General features: G+C 35.6%; 1 protein-coding gene across 1 annotated transcript in view; it reads right to left on the reverse strand.

Annotated features, from left to right (window-relative positions):
- Nucleotides 1–14,417, reverse strand: part of SKAP1 (src kinase associated phosphoprotein 1) — a 232,848-nt gene extending 218,431 nt beyond the window's left edge. The window contains exons 1-2 of the mRNA XM_063108974.1: nt 14,387–14,417; nt 13,457–13,562 (exon numbers count right to left, since the gene is read on the reverse strand). Coding sequence (XP_062965044.1) covers nt 13,457–13,562; nt 14,387–14,417 — 137 coding nt within the window. The remainder of the gene's footprint in view (nt 1–13,456; nt 13,563–14,386) is intronic.
- Between the last annotated feature and the right edge of the window lie 2,203 nt (nt 14,418–16,620).

The raw sequence follows: 16,620 nt of genomic DNA on the forward strand, positions 1-16,620 counted from the left end.
TTTTACCTAATAAACAGAATCACCCTTTGGTTCCCAAACATGCCTAAACTTATCTCCTGTGCATCTTTGCACATGGTATGTTTGCGTACAATATATCTCACCAAAAACCCATCCTTTTCAACCCATGGTTAAGCTATGATGCCAACTCATCCATGAAGACATCCCACACCCCACCAACCAGTTCCAGTAGGAATCTGCTCTCTAGATTCTGATTTGTTTTCCTTCTCTGGGCTTTCACAGTACTATCTGTGTGTACCTCTTCTAAAGCTTTTGCCACAATTTATCTTGAATTACAGTTACAATTATAGTTGTGAATTTTTTAAAAAAATCTTTTCCATCAGGTTGTAAGTTTCTTGGGAATATTTGCTGGGTATCTACTATGTGACATGTCTTGTTAGGCACTTTTATATGTATAACAAAACCCTATAATGTGAGTGTATTGTATAATCATTTGGTTTATCCTGCTCAAAAATAAGTTATAAGAGAACTGGGACCTGTGTCATGTTCACCACAAAAATGCTTTACACTTAGTATATGCTCAATAAATATTTGTTAAACCTATGAATGAATGAGTGAAGTGGGATTATTAATTTTTTATGAAGAAATTGAGCCTCAATAACAGTGCCTGCCCAACAGTCATACTACCTGGGTCCAAATCCCAATTCCAGAACCTAATAGCTGTGTAACCTTGAGCAAGTTGATTACCAATCTGAACCTCAGTTTTCTCATCTGCTAAATAGGGATTATAATAGTATCCACCTCACACGTACCTGTTGTGAGGATTAAATGAGATAATTCATGTAAAGCCCTTGACACCAGGTCTGGCCCATGGTATGTGTGTGATGAATGTTAGCCATGACTGTTATTCTTAAGTCGCAGAGGTAACAGCCTCTAAAGTCCTCATTCTTCCTGAGGAAAAGGATCCTCTGTTACTTTTATAACCCTCAGTGTACCTAGCATTTAGCATTGCCCATAATAGTGGTTCAACAAATTTACCAGCCACTGAATTTCCTCAACACAGACATCCTCACCAAAAGTTAGAAGCAAACCATTGAATCAGGCTAATGCACATGACTGAATAACCAAAAGTCTCTAAACTCTCCAGGTGAATTTGTATTTTAAAAGAGAATGTTAAGCCCAAATTAATCTCTAAATGGTGAAACTTCAGGCATACAACAAATTGAAACCAAACATTTTAGACCTTCTAGAGAAGATATGTGTGGGCAGCAGGCTCCATGCTGGCTCTGTCCAGGAGCCTGACCACTCATTGGCCCAAGATCTCCTTGAAAAACAGGAATGTGTCTTATGTGACACTGTCTTGATCACGTAGAATGGTGCCCAACATAAACAAATAGCCAATACATATTTGTCGAGTAAATTAACTGCTTCCGGTCTGTAATCCTCACCCTGCTTTTAGTTGATTCCATTTCTCTTTATGACCAACACAGAAATCAATCATGATGACTGATGTTTTGGGAAGAAGGAAGTGAACGGTTTACTCAAGCACTGTCACTTTGGAAAAGTAGTCAGACAAATACAAATGTTTTACTAAATAGTCACACAGAGTGTAGATAATCTTTTTCTAATGAAGAATTCATCCTGTGTCAGTTCTGTGCAGCTCAGAGGGATAACATCTAAGAAATGGAAGTTGTTCCCAGTCAGTGATACCTCATCTAATGGAGACCTTGAGAGTGAACTTCCTTTACTTAAAAAAAACCCCGCATTTTGAAAATCATCATAAATTACTCAAAGGGCTGCTATATTTCATATGGCTCAAAAATAATTTTACTTTCATGTGTGTGTGAACACAAAGTAAAACACCTTCAGATACAGCTGTTCATCTGCACAGAAGTGACCCGAAGACAGGCTGCACAATTAAAACTTGATTTCCTCTTTCCACATCTCTTTCCCCCTCAGTGCCAACTCTTTACCCACCTGGAAATGAAATACCAGCTCTTAAATCTCTGCCCTTTTTTAAAATAGGAAAGACTCCAATATTGGTAACTTACGATTAAACACATATTCACTCTAGAGAGTTGGAAAATACAAATAAACGAAAAGGAGAAATTAAAAATCACTCAAACTCCACTTGCCAGAGATTGCTACTGTTAACATTTTGGTATATATTTTTTTAGGCATTTTTTACTGTGAGATTTTATATATGAGTATCTTTTAAACTACTTTTTTACTTATAGTATATCTTATTCTATATCAATAAATCTTCTATAGCATAAGTGATTAAATTACCATTTTTTAAAAAAGTTTTCTCTTTTAACAGGATAAAGGTACAGAGTAAATTGGAACAGAGACAGACTTGAGGCAGAGAACCAGAAAAGAGAATTTTGCAATGCTTGAGTAAAACTTTATGAAGGCTAACGTTTAGCCAGTGACAAAGGGCATAGAAAGACAGATTTACGATGAAGAATCAGTAGGCCTTGTTGGCTGTTTGGGGAGTAAAGAGAGAGGAATCAGGAATGACTCCCAGGAGCCTGGGCCTAGAGAAAGCAGAAGTAGACTTCAGGGATGAGCAGAATACAGGACAGTGGGTTCAGTTCTGGACACGGGAACAGTTAAGATTCTTCTGGCTACAAGTAACAGAAAACTTCTCTGATGGGGGCTTAAACAAGCAGAGGTTTATTTTTCCCACAAAACAAAAAGTCTGGAGACAGGAGATTTCAGAGTTGGTTCAAGGGCCAATGGCGTGAAGGATCCAGATCCTTCCATTTTTCTGCTCTAACAAACACATTAGAGCAAACTAATGTCTTCAGGGGTCTACTGTATTTTGCCATACTGCTGTCTCCCAAGTATGAGACTGTCCTGTGAGAGGCTGTCAAAAGACTTCTCCTTACATTTCTTTGGCCAAAACTGTATCTTATGCAAATCCTAGACCAGCCACTGGCAAAGCAGAATGGCTTACAGGTTATGATTCATCCCTGGGCTAGTAGGGTTCTGTGGTCCAGGTAACAGTAACTTGATAGGAGCAGAAGCTAGATTAAAGTGGACTGAAGAGTGGCTAAGGAGTGGGTGGAGAACAGCAAACCAAAACTGGCTGGTCCAGGCTTCTATTTCAAGAAGTTTGCCTGTAAAAGAAGAGATACAAAACAGTAGCAAGAGAGAGGGTCACTGCGTAGGACACAATGTTTTTCTTAATATTAGGAGAAATTTGAGCATATTTTTATAACTACTGGAGAGATGTAATGGAGAGGGAAAAGCTAAATTTAAGAAAGAGGGAGTCTCAGGGGGGCAGTGAACATAATAATTGTGAGTTGATGCTTCAGTCCTCAAATAGTATGAGGAGGGACTCTGAACTCAAAAGATAACAGAGGGACAGAGTTCTGTAAAGCTGTAGACAAACCTCAAAAGGAAGAAGTTTTGGACACAATTGAATCGTGAAATTCTAGAAGGGGCAACAAGGAGCTTGAAGAATGCCAACAGAACTTCTGGAAAAATAAGCAAATTCTATTTAAGATAATTGCAAACAGTGTCCTGCGGGACACTGTGTCCTGTGGGACAGCCACGTTTTAGTTAGGCATAGATGGAGAAAAGAGGTTGAGGAAACAGCAGAGTTTGATTATAACAGGACGTGGATTCCAAGGAACACAGGGTTAGGAGAGAGTCATCAGGAAAGATGAGAGATGACAGAGAAAAGGAAGTGCAAAGCTGAAAAGGGAGGATGATAGCCAAACGCAGAGAGCTGGTGACAGTCCCAAAGATGGCTGGGATGACTGGCAGCCACACTCCAACAGAATTCCAATACATGGTCAGCAGTCCTGTAACCTTTTATCACAGTTCCAATTAGAATGTTCCATAAGCGAGAGGAATGGTATTATAGGAGGCACTTGAAGAGATGGACCACCTTTCCAAACGGCTCTGTAGCTCAGCACTCCGTAAAAAGAAAGCATCCTTATTCCTGGGAAAGAATATGTGGGGCTAGTTGCTGAATAGTAAATTTCCTAATGAAGAGGTTCTCTAAGGTCTAGCCTGGGACCTAAAAACACATTTATAATCGTTTTTCCCCGTTCATTCAACTGTCATCGTTGAACTTAGGCCACATGCACGAACCAACCTAGATTTTTTTTTTTTTTTAATGACTATAAGACTATCCATGCCTTTATGAGCTTAGAATCTCGAGAAATATGTATTCTGAGTTCCAGGAAACTGAATTTAAAATGAACTTAAAAGTAGCTGATGTGTTAGAACGGTGCTTCTCAAATGTTAAAGTGCATACAGATAACCTTGGGATCTTATTAAAATGCAGATTTTGATTGAGTAGGCCTGATTCAACGGAGCCTTAGATTCTGCATTTTTAACAAGCTTCCAGGTGATGCTGTTGTTGCCGGTGTGTGGATACTCCACTTGCAATCTCAAGGAGCTAAAGGCTGGCAAAAAAAGATTCCTTGCTTTATCTTTTCTATTTGCACTGCCCTACAAAGTCCTAAGAATCGTTCCTCCTTTTCTTGCTAACCCTCCTATTCAGTATCCATTTTTCTAATTAGAAAAAACTGGGCGGGGGGGAGTGGGCAGGGAAAGGAAGCTAGAAAAGCTCATAAGGGGCTTTTTCTTCTAAGCAACTGTTAGCTACACACACTGTTTTCATGAACATGTCAAACATCTATCTCATGTGATTAGATACTTCTGTGGAACCTCTAATATTTCAAACAGAACACCTAAATATTCAGTAAAAGAATAAGAGACTGGGAACAGCAATTAATTCTAGTTATGCCATATGGCAGTATAGAACACTGGCTGGAACCTGAAAACTCAATTTCACAAGAGTCTTACTTATTCTGAATTTTAATCATTTTAGGATCAGCAAACATATGCCTACCAACCTGCTCCATTTACACAAAATTCTGAAGCATAATCACACTGCACACTCAAAAATGATTGGTTTTTCCCAAATGGACTTAAAATTTCTCTCCAACAAGATTCTCAAAACAGAGTAGCTGCTGACAGATCCAGTTTAATCTCCTTGTTAAATAAAATCTTCAAACAGTTCTTTTAATGAATAGTATCACTTGCTTCTTTACCATTTGCATCGTCAGCTCACACTATTGCATGAGCATAATTTTCTCTGGTCCTGGATTCCTCAGCCCTGGGGCTGGCTCAGGTGGTGACCCTGCTATCCCTGTGAACTCCCTCTCCCCCTACCATGCCTGTCACTGCGGAGACACCCACACCACCACATTCTCCCTATTTCACCTCTCCAGAATGGAGACATTATCATTTTCAACACACACTCCATCACCTGTCCTCTTAGAGCTAAGATACTTTCATCTCCTGTATATCTAATAATTTCAAGATAAGGACAGAAAAATCAGTTCTTTTTTGGTGAACTTTTGTCTCTGGTGCTTGAGAGACTATCCTAATATCCCCTGAACATGTTTTAGTGATAACATTTACTGCACTAGGACCAAAATGATTTTCTGCCACTTTCAATTCTAGTTCAATAAAAGAATAAGAGCTTTGTTTCTAACCTCTGTCATTTTTAATACCATAAAATGATTTAAAAATGTAAAATTGAGTTCCATTTCCTACTGGACTACCAATCTCATATTAGCTTTCCTTTTATCAAATTTATGAGAAAAGTCAGAAAGTGCCTTTTCTTAAAAAAAAAAAAAAAATCAAAATTTCAAGATCTCCTGGGCAGAATGTTTGAATTGAATTTCAGCTCTCAATAATTGCTGACTTACAAGTTTTAAAGAAGTGTAAAAGTTAGCTACTTCCTGTTATTTATGCTGGAAATAACAAACTGGAATATTATCCCTTTGTTTGTTATCATCCCAAAATAATAAGGTTATTCCTAGAAAACTATCATCCTAGCAAATACGTATTATTACATTTATAAATTGAGAAAGTCTATGGTTTTCTGAAACAAGAATTAATGAAGTCCGTGGTGTCTGAAATGCAGAGTCAAACCAATCAGATATTTTTTGCAACATTATACGGTGAAAATTTTCAAATATTCATAAAAGTTGAAGGAACACCCACATATACCCACAACCTAAACTCCATGATTCACATTATGTGGTATTTGCTTTGTCACATGTCTATGTATCCATCATCCATATTTTTGATGCATTCCAAAATACACCGCACACATTAGTACACTCCATCCTTAAACACTTTGGCATGCATATAATTAATTAGACTACAATCTTTGTTTACAGTTCTTTTAAACCAAACATCTTTTGAAGGATGCCACTTCATTTTATTTGATGACCTGTGCTAAGTAAACTAAGTAGCCATTTAGAAATTCTAAATTCTAAATCCTAATATTTTATTAACTCTGTTACTTTGACTAATTTCTTATATATGAGTTCTCTCATCAACAAAAGAACAAAGGCATTTGCTAAACATGGTAGAAGGTTTCAGTTACCAAATTGTAAAATGGGCCTTGTGGTTATGGCAGAACTCATAAATGAGAGTCGCTCACTAATATAACTTAGAGAAATAGCTAATTGGAGAGTATGTGGGCATAAAGTTTTCTCTAAATTATGAGAACCTCAAAAAGGCTCACAAACTCAAGAGGGAGCTTGAATGTGAGCGTTTAATTATAACACATCTTACATAAGCCACACTGTATCATTAATAGAACTATCAGAAGCTGGACTACTTAAGATGGGGTCACTCCAAGTGGGGGTGTTGTAACAACAAAGCAGTAGCATCAAATTGGAATTGGCTTGGCTTTGTAATGCCATGGTATTACTGGTTTGTAAACTCCATATTAATTGTCTGACTACAGTAAGATTTGCCATAGGGACAGCTGCTCCTTCTTTTATGAATTGTTTGTTCCCCCTTTTTTTCTTTTGGATGATTGGCCCTGGAAGGGACACTACTCTTTGAAGCCTGAAGAATCAAAGCTACTGCAAAGCACTGCTGAGAGTTTTGAAAGAAATATGAAGAAACTACAACCGACCTGGGGGCGACAGGCTGAGATCTTCCCAAACAGGTCAGCAGTTGGTCTATAAAATATTTCCATTGCTAAGGAGGTGGTGACATCTTGTGTAAATCAAAAAATAAAACCCTAAGATATCTCATTTCCATTTTAAATGCATGAGAGTTAAATATGGATATCTAGCACTCAAGAAGTTCCTGTGGGATTGATTTTTTCCCGTCTTCTCTGAGCCCTTTGCTGAGCGTGATAAGCAGGACTGCATTTCATTACAAACCCTGCTAGCACTGCACTTCAGGGAGACTAGATGAGGCTACACAGTGGGAGAGAAGATCCGGCATCCAAAGAAGAAATGATTCACATGGAGTGATTATAAAAACCCACATTAGGCCCAACTCATTTTCAACAGAATCACAAAATAAAATAAAATCCTGAGGAAATAAAATGTCCTGCATCATCTTCCAAGATAAAAAAAAAAAAAGAAAGAAAGAAAGAAATCATAGTGACACCATAAAAGAAATAAAATAGAGTTTTCCAGGTTTGGTTGGTAATGTTTGCATTATTCTAACAGCTGTAAAAAAAAATAAATTCCAAACAACATTTTGGGGAAGCAACCTAAGAAACCATAAGTTCATCATCAGGGAATCTTCAAGTGACTCAGTCAGTGTCACAGAAATAACATCAGAACAAAGAGCCTGGCTCCTGACAGCTGACCCAGAGCTCTTGCATTCCCCTCCCTTCTGCTCCAGTTTCACTATAACACAGAAAGTGAATACAGGGTGGGTCTATATCAGAAACAAAAGAAAATATACAAACTGGAGAAAATCACAATCAGGAAGGCCCCATAGCACAAGGTTCCTGGAAATCCACAAACAGATGAATACAGAGAAGCATTTTTTCATTGGCTTTCTACGATCAGAGATAATAACATAACTGCAGGACAAAAGACTAGCTCCAGATCAAACGAGACTTAAAATGAAAGCCAAAGCAAATGGTGGTAAAATGAATACAGTAATTTCACACAGATGATTCTTTCATACAATGTATGAATTGAGAACCTCCATCTACAGACAAATAGAAAAGTTTCATGTATTAAAAAATTGACACTAAAGATTTTCTGAGACCAAGACAAATCCATATCGAGTAGATAATAGGAATGCACCCAAGTAATAATGATGGCTAAAGTTCTATCAGGAGTAAAGCAAATTTCAGTGACCTAACTCTATGACTAAACAGCAGTGCTCAGCTTATTATTCTATTCTTATTATTCTAATAGTTTAGTCCAACCTGAAGGGTGCAAGTTCAGTTACTTGTCTGCCTCCTAGATCACAGTTCAAAATTCCTTTTCACTCTTGACAGAACATGTTATTCTGTTTAAGGAGCACAGTACTGGGAAGAATTATACATGACCCAGTTTTGCAAATGATCCAAAAACTCCCTTAAAAATGCATTTTCCTGCACTTTAATCTAAAATCTTTAAGATATAAAATTAAAATATCATAAATACTATTTTATTATTAGACATTTATTCTAAGCCACCAAGGAATATGCTTGTTATTATATAGAAAAATTATTATGAAAATTTTTTTCTACTTTTGTAACAAAATGTTTTGAAAGGAACAAATTTATCCACACAAGCTTTGGGAAAAAATCCACCTATTTGTTAGCATGAAAAGTAATAAAATATTATTTTATATCAGAGTTATTTATATGAAATATTTGTCTTCGGAATGCCCAAGGGGAGAAGCTTCTGCCTGGTAATATACCACAATAACTCAGTGTAAAAGAAAAACATGGATCAATCTAATCTTGGAGCTGGTACCAAATCCAAGAATACCTTTACAAGCAAAACAGTAAACAAAATAATCATGATAAAATTAAAAAGACAGTTATACATTTCACAACTACTTTGAAAGGACTGAGACTTGCCATAAAAGAACACATAATAAAATGATCTTCCTTTCCAGGTCTTAAAAGTTAAGCCAAGAAACCGACAGCGGGTAATAGTACATCAGTCTCACCTATAGAGCATTTCAGGCTAAAAGAGCAATAAATATAACCCCTCGCTCCAAGAGGACTAGATTCCCCCAAATCTTCAATGCAATTGTGAAATCTCAGCAAACACTGAATAATAGAGAACTAGTACAGAAATTTGTCATATAACTGATCAGTTGAGAGTACAGAAGTTGTGGATTTTTGTCTTCTTTCTTTCTTTAAGGATGGGAAGGACGAATAGGACTGAAAAAGGAAGAAATTACTTATTAACCTTCAAGATGTAGTCAAATTATTGTTATGATTTTTGAGCCTTTTGAGTCTTATGACTTAGATTGTACAAGTACCACCTACTCCTTTCTCTGCTTTGGCACTGAAACTCCAGTATAAGTAGCAAAATTAAAGAACAGAAATAGATGTTAGGAGCAAATCTCTAAACTTGGGAGAAACACAAATGCACTAATAGCACACGATTCATTAGAGCGTTTGATAAGCATACTTCATTTGAAAGTATTTTGTTCTGGGGTTTTTTAAGCTCAATAATCAACACTAGGAAAAGTAAAACTCACTATATAATTAATAGTAATGATATTTACAGTATACTACTTTAAAACTCTTGCTCTCAGACTGACTCCTTGACTTTCTTTCTATAATACAAAGATTCTTTGTAATCTTTCTATAATCAGAATTATAGATTCTCATGCTAAATCCAGTTTTAAAGCTAAATCCAGGTTAAGGTGAAAAGAAAAACTGGAAATTCCCAAAGAAAGTCGGAATTATTTTTATGAGATTTTGTACTAGTGTATCGTGTTTCCGGCAGAGCTATAAGCTAGCTACCCACAATAAGACATGTTCAAGGTATTTCAGACTGTACTTAAATGTCCTGGGTTTTGTGGGTTTTGTGCTATAACCCTGTTACACAAAGTTATTTCTTTATTTTGTTCCATTTCAATATACTATAAATCTACTTGTCTCTTTTTGGAACTCCTCTAGCATTATTAAGTTTCACAGAAGAAAACAATACCCCAAGTTTGTTTCCATTGGCTCTGGCCTTCACTTCCAACAGTGAACAGAAATAACTACTCATCCCAAAAAGGGCCATCGAGAGAAAATTTAGCCCTACTTCCATAATAAAATTATTCTATTTCTTCATCGCTCCCCCCACTCTCATGTATTCTTGCTGTCAGATGGCCTCCACTGAATCAAACATTTAAGAAATGGTCCACTGTTTCTCCAAATGAATAAGAATAGCACCACGTTTCTGAGCATAGATCATGTCTGCTTCGTTCCAGGTGTCTCACATCTGGAGCTAATCCTGCAGTGACCACTGTAATAACACAGGAGGAGCCTTTGCCTGGCTTTCATCCTAACCATTCTCCAAAGAGCTCAATGAAAACTTGGACTCAGAATGTGAAAACTGTTAGTTTTTAGGGAGAAGGTTTAAATGAGGCAGCAGCCATAAAAATCACAGCTCAGGACATCAAATACCACAACAGGATTTCGTTTCCTTGGAATTACAGAAATTCCCATCCATTTTTATTTTGTCTTATACAGAAAGCATTATCCTTCATTGGTAACACTTTCAAGCCAAAAAGTGAGTATGTAGATATAGATATGATTTTATTTTTTGTTTTTAAGTCTGGGAAGAGAGAATAGCTAAGCTACTTATACTGAAAAACGGATGAACACTTGGGGAACATCCATGATCCAACTATTGTTTCCTGTGGTCAGTCACTTTAGACAACAGAAAGGTGGCAAATAGTACATTATAACATCTGTGGTGGAGTCAGGCACTTCAATTTACAGCAAGTCCACAACCACGGCAAATACCGCTGAATTCTAAGCCAGCCATAAAGATTAGAGCCAAGCCCCCAGAGATTACCAAGAATCAGAGGCAGTGCTATTTTTACTTCTCTACTCCTTTTCCCCCTCAAGCAGCATGACATGAGGGAAGAATTAAAGCAAGGAAACAACAAAGATAAACTAGGAAGTTGTAAAAAAAATTATATATATATATACACAGTCATGTATCGCTTAACGACAGGGATACATTCTGAGAAATGCATCATTAGGTGATTACATCGTGCAAACATCACAGAATGTACTTACACAAACCTAGATGGCATAGCCTACTACACACCTAGGCCATGTGGTACAGCCACTATAATCTTATGAAACCACTATCATATGTGTGGTCCACTGTTGACTGAAATGTTGTTATGCAGCGCATGACTGTATCTTTTATATATTTATATATACACACATATATAGTATTTATATTATCTAGTAGCTTTTCCAAATTATCCTGCTAGAGATTTCTTACCTACCTTCCAAACAATCCCTAAAGTGCCAAATTATAGTTTTAGGTATATTCATATCCCCCAAATTTACCAAACTCCAAAAATATTATTGCTTTAAGATGACTAAAAATAAAACTTTTTAAATGACTTTCAATAATTCTTTTTGTATTATTCAGCAACTGCCATATACATTTAACGCAAGTTTGATGACTTTCAAATTTATTTTCACACCCAGCTTTTTGGGAGAGATACAACAACCACACGACAAAAGTCAGTATGTCTGGCATTTCACAGCCTTCAGTACTTTTAAACCAATTAGTATCAATACATATAAGTGTATAATGTTGACCAGCCATAAATGGGACAGCAGAGGTGTATGACTGAAGAAGGGGATTCAGTACAACAAGGGTTACATTGATTGGATGATGATTGAATGGGTGGATGAAAGGCAATTTCAAACAGCTTGCCAAAGGAAAGCCTCATTTTTCCATTTTCTTGTATAGTATCTAATTTCTGGCTCCTCATTTCCTCAGTGGTCTGATAATGATGAAATTCTAAATAAAATGTCATCTTTCTTACAACAAATCAATCAACAGAAAGTTCCCATCAACAAGGCAGATATTTCCTAAAGTTCCTGCTGATTATTTCCTGAATGTCCACCCCACAAACCATATGGAAATTTCTTAGAAAACAAGGAACCCTCTCTACCCTATAACAAGTACTGCTTCTATGTACATACATAAGCGTATGCATTTTAAAAGAGGATTAAGAAGTAATATGCAACTGACAGTAATGTTACCACAAATTTGCCTTTTATTATCAATTTAGCCCTTTCCCAATGCTGGGGTACAAATATGGGAAAGAAGAATTCCTCCTCATTGTACGCTTGTCCCTACAGAGGCAGTAAAACTGTTTTTTCACTCCTTATCACAGATTTACTCCGATATAACCACAATATACACCATTATATTTAAAGCATCCCTCTCCCTGTAATTAATAAAGGTGGAATTTAAAGTAATTCCACCTTTATTTCTCATGCTATCTTTACAGTAATCCTATAATACAAAGGCAAACTTGTAAAAATAAGAAATTCTATGAGTTACTGACTAAGCCTCCAGGTACACAACTAGATCTAAACTTATCTAGTAAAGTAACATTAAGGAGAAGTTTGTTTTAAACATTCTTCCAGCTTACCAAAAATTATAGATATTCCCACTTTTGCAAAAAGCTCCCACCTTCTGCATTCGGTTTGTTTCAATTATTCAGGGCAACCCAGGCTGATAATTACACAGTCCCCAGTTGCTGAGTAAAAGTGATGCTTAATTAGCTGGCAGGAAAGATCGATTAAGATCCAGCAGGGCATCTCATGAGGTTCTCTCACATTCCTGGAGGGAATAGATTCTGGCTGTGCCCTTCCAAAGGATAAAATTCCCTGCATTTAAGGAGTTTCAGTGAGGTTTTTAAAGCAGATGCTAAGAACTGTCAGCCACGCAAATTAAAGCCCGGCCATACCCTGCAGATGTTCTCCCTTTTCTAAGAGTACTCCATTCAAACATTCTGAATCACACTGCCACCAGGCTGGAAAAGGTAAAGTAACACTCACTTATCTCCAACTCTCATTCAGTTACCACATTTCAAGCAAGCGGTGGAAGGGAAATATAGTGTAAATAAAATTTTTTATTTTTTTCCTCCCCCAAGAAAGTATGCATCTGTCAGATGCTCACATTCTAAAACACACAAATTAGATCAGGGCCTCTTATTAAAAAAAAAACTTAATGAACATGATATTCCAACCTAGCCCAGGACTGAAACATTCTAATATGGTCAAACTGGATAAGTCTCGTTTAAGTTTTCTATTAGGGAAGGAGATGTGGAAGTAAAATCAGTACCAGAAACCATAATGAAAATATCTCATACTGTTAACACCTTCCTGTTAGTAATCTGGATAAGCATAAATGCTTAGATTTCACCATTTTTTTAGTTAAATGCAAAATGTTCAATAAAGTCTAACATAAAAATCTAAAGCTAAAAGCAGAATAATTATCTTAAGATATGTAATTATCAAAACATTATTTTGGGAAACCACACTAATTCTCCTTCCTACCTCCAATGCAATTCAGTAAATATTTATAAAGCTTCTGCCAAGTATAAAGAACTATGATAGCTATGTCTTACCTTGTTAACTTATACAGTATTAAAGTAGAATTTGCTGATTATAAGTTGTTTTTAAAGCTCATGAAGAAAAATAATGGAACCAGTTTATACAAACCTAGCTTTGATTTGCTGAAAGCCCCGTAGAATATGATCTCTGTTGTCCCTTGCACCAGCACTGAGGTTCTCATTTCGCAAACCTTCTGCCAGGAACTCTTCAGCATCTAAAAGAAAAGAAAAGTTGATCAACAGAAAAGAGGAGGTACTGAAGGCAAAAGAGAAAAATCTGAAGGATTAAAAAATGGGGTTTTTTTCTCTTTAAACACTTTATAGTTGCGGAACAATGTGAATGCACTTAATGCCACAGAACTGTACACTCAGTTAAGATGGTAATTTTATATTATGTATATTTTACTAGAATAAAGAATAACTAAATTTTATATATGTCTGTAAGTGAAGTGTTCTAATAGTCCAAGACCTTGCCATGAATTTAGAAAGCTAATGCATATACTTATTAACCACACACACACACACACAAAAATTACTATTTTCTAAACCATTTTGGAGAAACGTTTACATATTAATTATCACTGATAGCAGAGGATAGACTGTTAATTTTATAAACATAAATATTACAAATAAGTCACAGAAGGTCACATGCCAATAGAAACCAAAAAGAAATACCAATAAATAGGGCTGAACTGCAAAATCAACAACAAAAAGAAACATTAATTAGCAGATGCATCATCAATGAAAATGACAAAGCAACCAAGTGAAGGAATCCACATGGAAAAGAAAAATGTGTCTAAGAGTAGGAAACTGCAATTAACGTGAACATACATTATAAAATGGAGACCTGATGGAAATACATAATGTGAAACAAATCATATGATGTTGAAGGAAGAAACTGGGGGGGGCCCTACAAATTTTCAAAAACAAAATACATTGATAATGATTACAACGGCTAGAAATACTAGCTATCAAAAGACATTGATAATGATTACAACTGCTAGAAATACTAGCTATCAAATACATTGATAATAATTACAATTGCCGGAAATATACACTTTATTCTGCATAAGAGGTTCACCACCCCTAAGAAGCATATAAATAATATAGTTAAAAATCTCAGCCTCCAACAAGTGTGCCTGTAATGTGAAACTGTATCATATATACTATCAAAATAATGCTATGAATTTGTATAGTTATGTTACATAAGTGTACCTAAAAATTTGCTCCACATTCGCACCACTCAACAACATCAAACGAAAAAATCTTAGATAGTCATCACTAGGACTTATGATGAGGTGCAAAGTCCTGGAAATTGAAAATGTCACAAAGGACCACCATCAACATCCAAGCCCTGCATGGCATCTATTGCATGTGTCATTCAATGAGTTCCTCCAGGGTCCTTGAATGCTAAAGAACAAGAAAATGGGAAGTTGACTTAAAAGGCAAACATAAATGGCATACAAGATTCAATTAATGAATCATCATATTAATATAATAAAGCACAAAAACCACATGATCATAATAGACACACAAAAAAGGATTTGACAAAATTCAACAGTCCATCATGATAAAAACACTCAACAAATTAGGAATAAAAGGAAACTTCATCAGCCTGATAAAGAGCATTATGAAAAACCCCACAGCTAACATCATACTTTATGGTGAAAGACTGAATGCTTTCCTCCATTCCTAAGATCAGGAACAAGACAAGGATGTCTGCTCTCACCACTCATACCCAACATAGAACTTGTGATGCTAGCTAGGGAAATTAGGCAAGAAAATGAAATAAAAAGCATCCAGACTAGAAAGGAAGAACTAAAAATATCCTTATTTATAGATGAAATAATCTTATAAATGTAAAACCTTAAGGAATCCACTAAAAAACTACTAGAACTAATAAAAGAATTCAGCAAATTTTCAGGATACAGGATGATCAATGTACAAAAATCAACTGTGTTTCTATACAGTAACAATGAACAAACAAAAAATGAAATTTTTAAAATTCCACTTAAGATAGCATTAAAAAGAATGAAATACTTAGTAAAAATTTAACAAAACAAGCACAAAGCTTCAACTCTGAAAACTATGAAACATTGTTGAAAGAAATTCAAAAAGACCTAAATAAATCAAAAGCTATCCCATGTTCACAAATCGAAAGATTTAGTATTGTTAAGATGGTAATACTTCCCAAATTTATCTAAAGATTCAATGCAGTCACTATCAAAATCCCAGCTGGATTTTTTGCAGAAATTGACAATCTGATCCTAAAATTCATTCAGAAATTCAAGGGATCCAGAATAGCCAAAATAATTTTGAAAAAGAAAAATTTTTCTGATTTTAAAACTTACTACAAATCTACAGTGATTAAGACAATACAGTACTGGCATAAGGATAAACATACAGATCAAAGGAACAGAATTGAAAACATGGAAATAAACCTTCATACCTGTCCATTTTTGGCAAGAGTGCTAAGACAATTCAATGGAGAAAGAATATCTTTTCAACAAATGGTGCTGGGACAACTGAATATACACATGCAAAAGAATGAAGTTGGACCCCTACCTCACACCATATACAAGAATTAACTCAAAATGGATCAAAGATCTAAACGTAAAAACTGAAACTACAAAATTTTGTAACCTTGAGCATAAGGAATAAATCTTTGTAACATTGGATTAGGTAACAGTTTGTTTGATATCACACCAAAAGAACAAGCAACAAAAGGAAAAATAGATAAACTTGACATCATCAAAATTAAAAACTATTGTGCATCAAGAAAGTGAAAAGACAACCCACAGAATGGGAGGAAGTTTTTGCAAAAAACTTATAGAACTGATAAGAGACATGTATGTAGAACATATAAAGAATTCTTATAGCTCAACCACAATAAGATAATAATAATAATAACACAACCCAATTTAAAAATGATCAAAGGAACTGAAAGACATTTCTCCAAAGAAGACATACAAATGACCAAATAAGCACATAAAAAGATGCTCGCCATCACTTGCCACCAAGGAAATGCAAATCAAAACCACTACCAGATACAACTTCACACTCACTAGAATGGCTACAATCAAAAAGACAGACAAGAATGAGTGTTTTTGAGGATGGAAAGAAATTAAAACCCTCATATATAAAATTAAATTTAAAAATAAATAAATATAATAAATAGATCTCATAAAATAAGATGATATATCATTGATGACAATAATTGTGAAAAGTTAGACTTCCATATTAAAAGAAAATATTTTCATACTATATCAAAAA

Source organism: Cynocephalus volans, chromosome 10 (genome assembly GCF_027409185.1).
Source record: "Cynocephalus volans isolate mCynVol1 chromosome 10, mCynVol1.pri, whole genome shotgun sequence".
NCBI classification, from domain to species: Eukaryota; Metazoa; Chordata; class Mammalia; order Dermoptera; family Cynocephalidae; genus Cynocephalus; species Cynocephalus volans.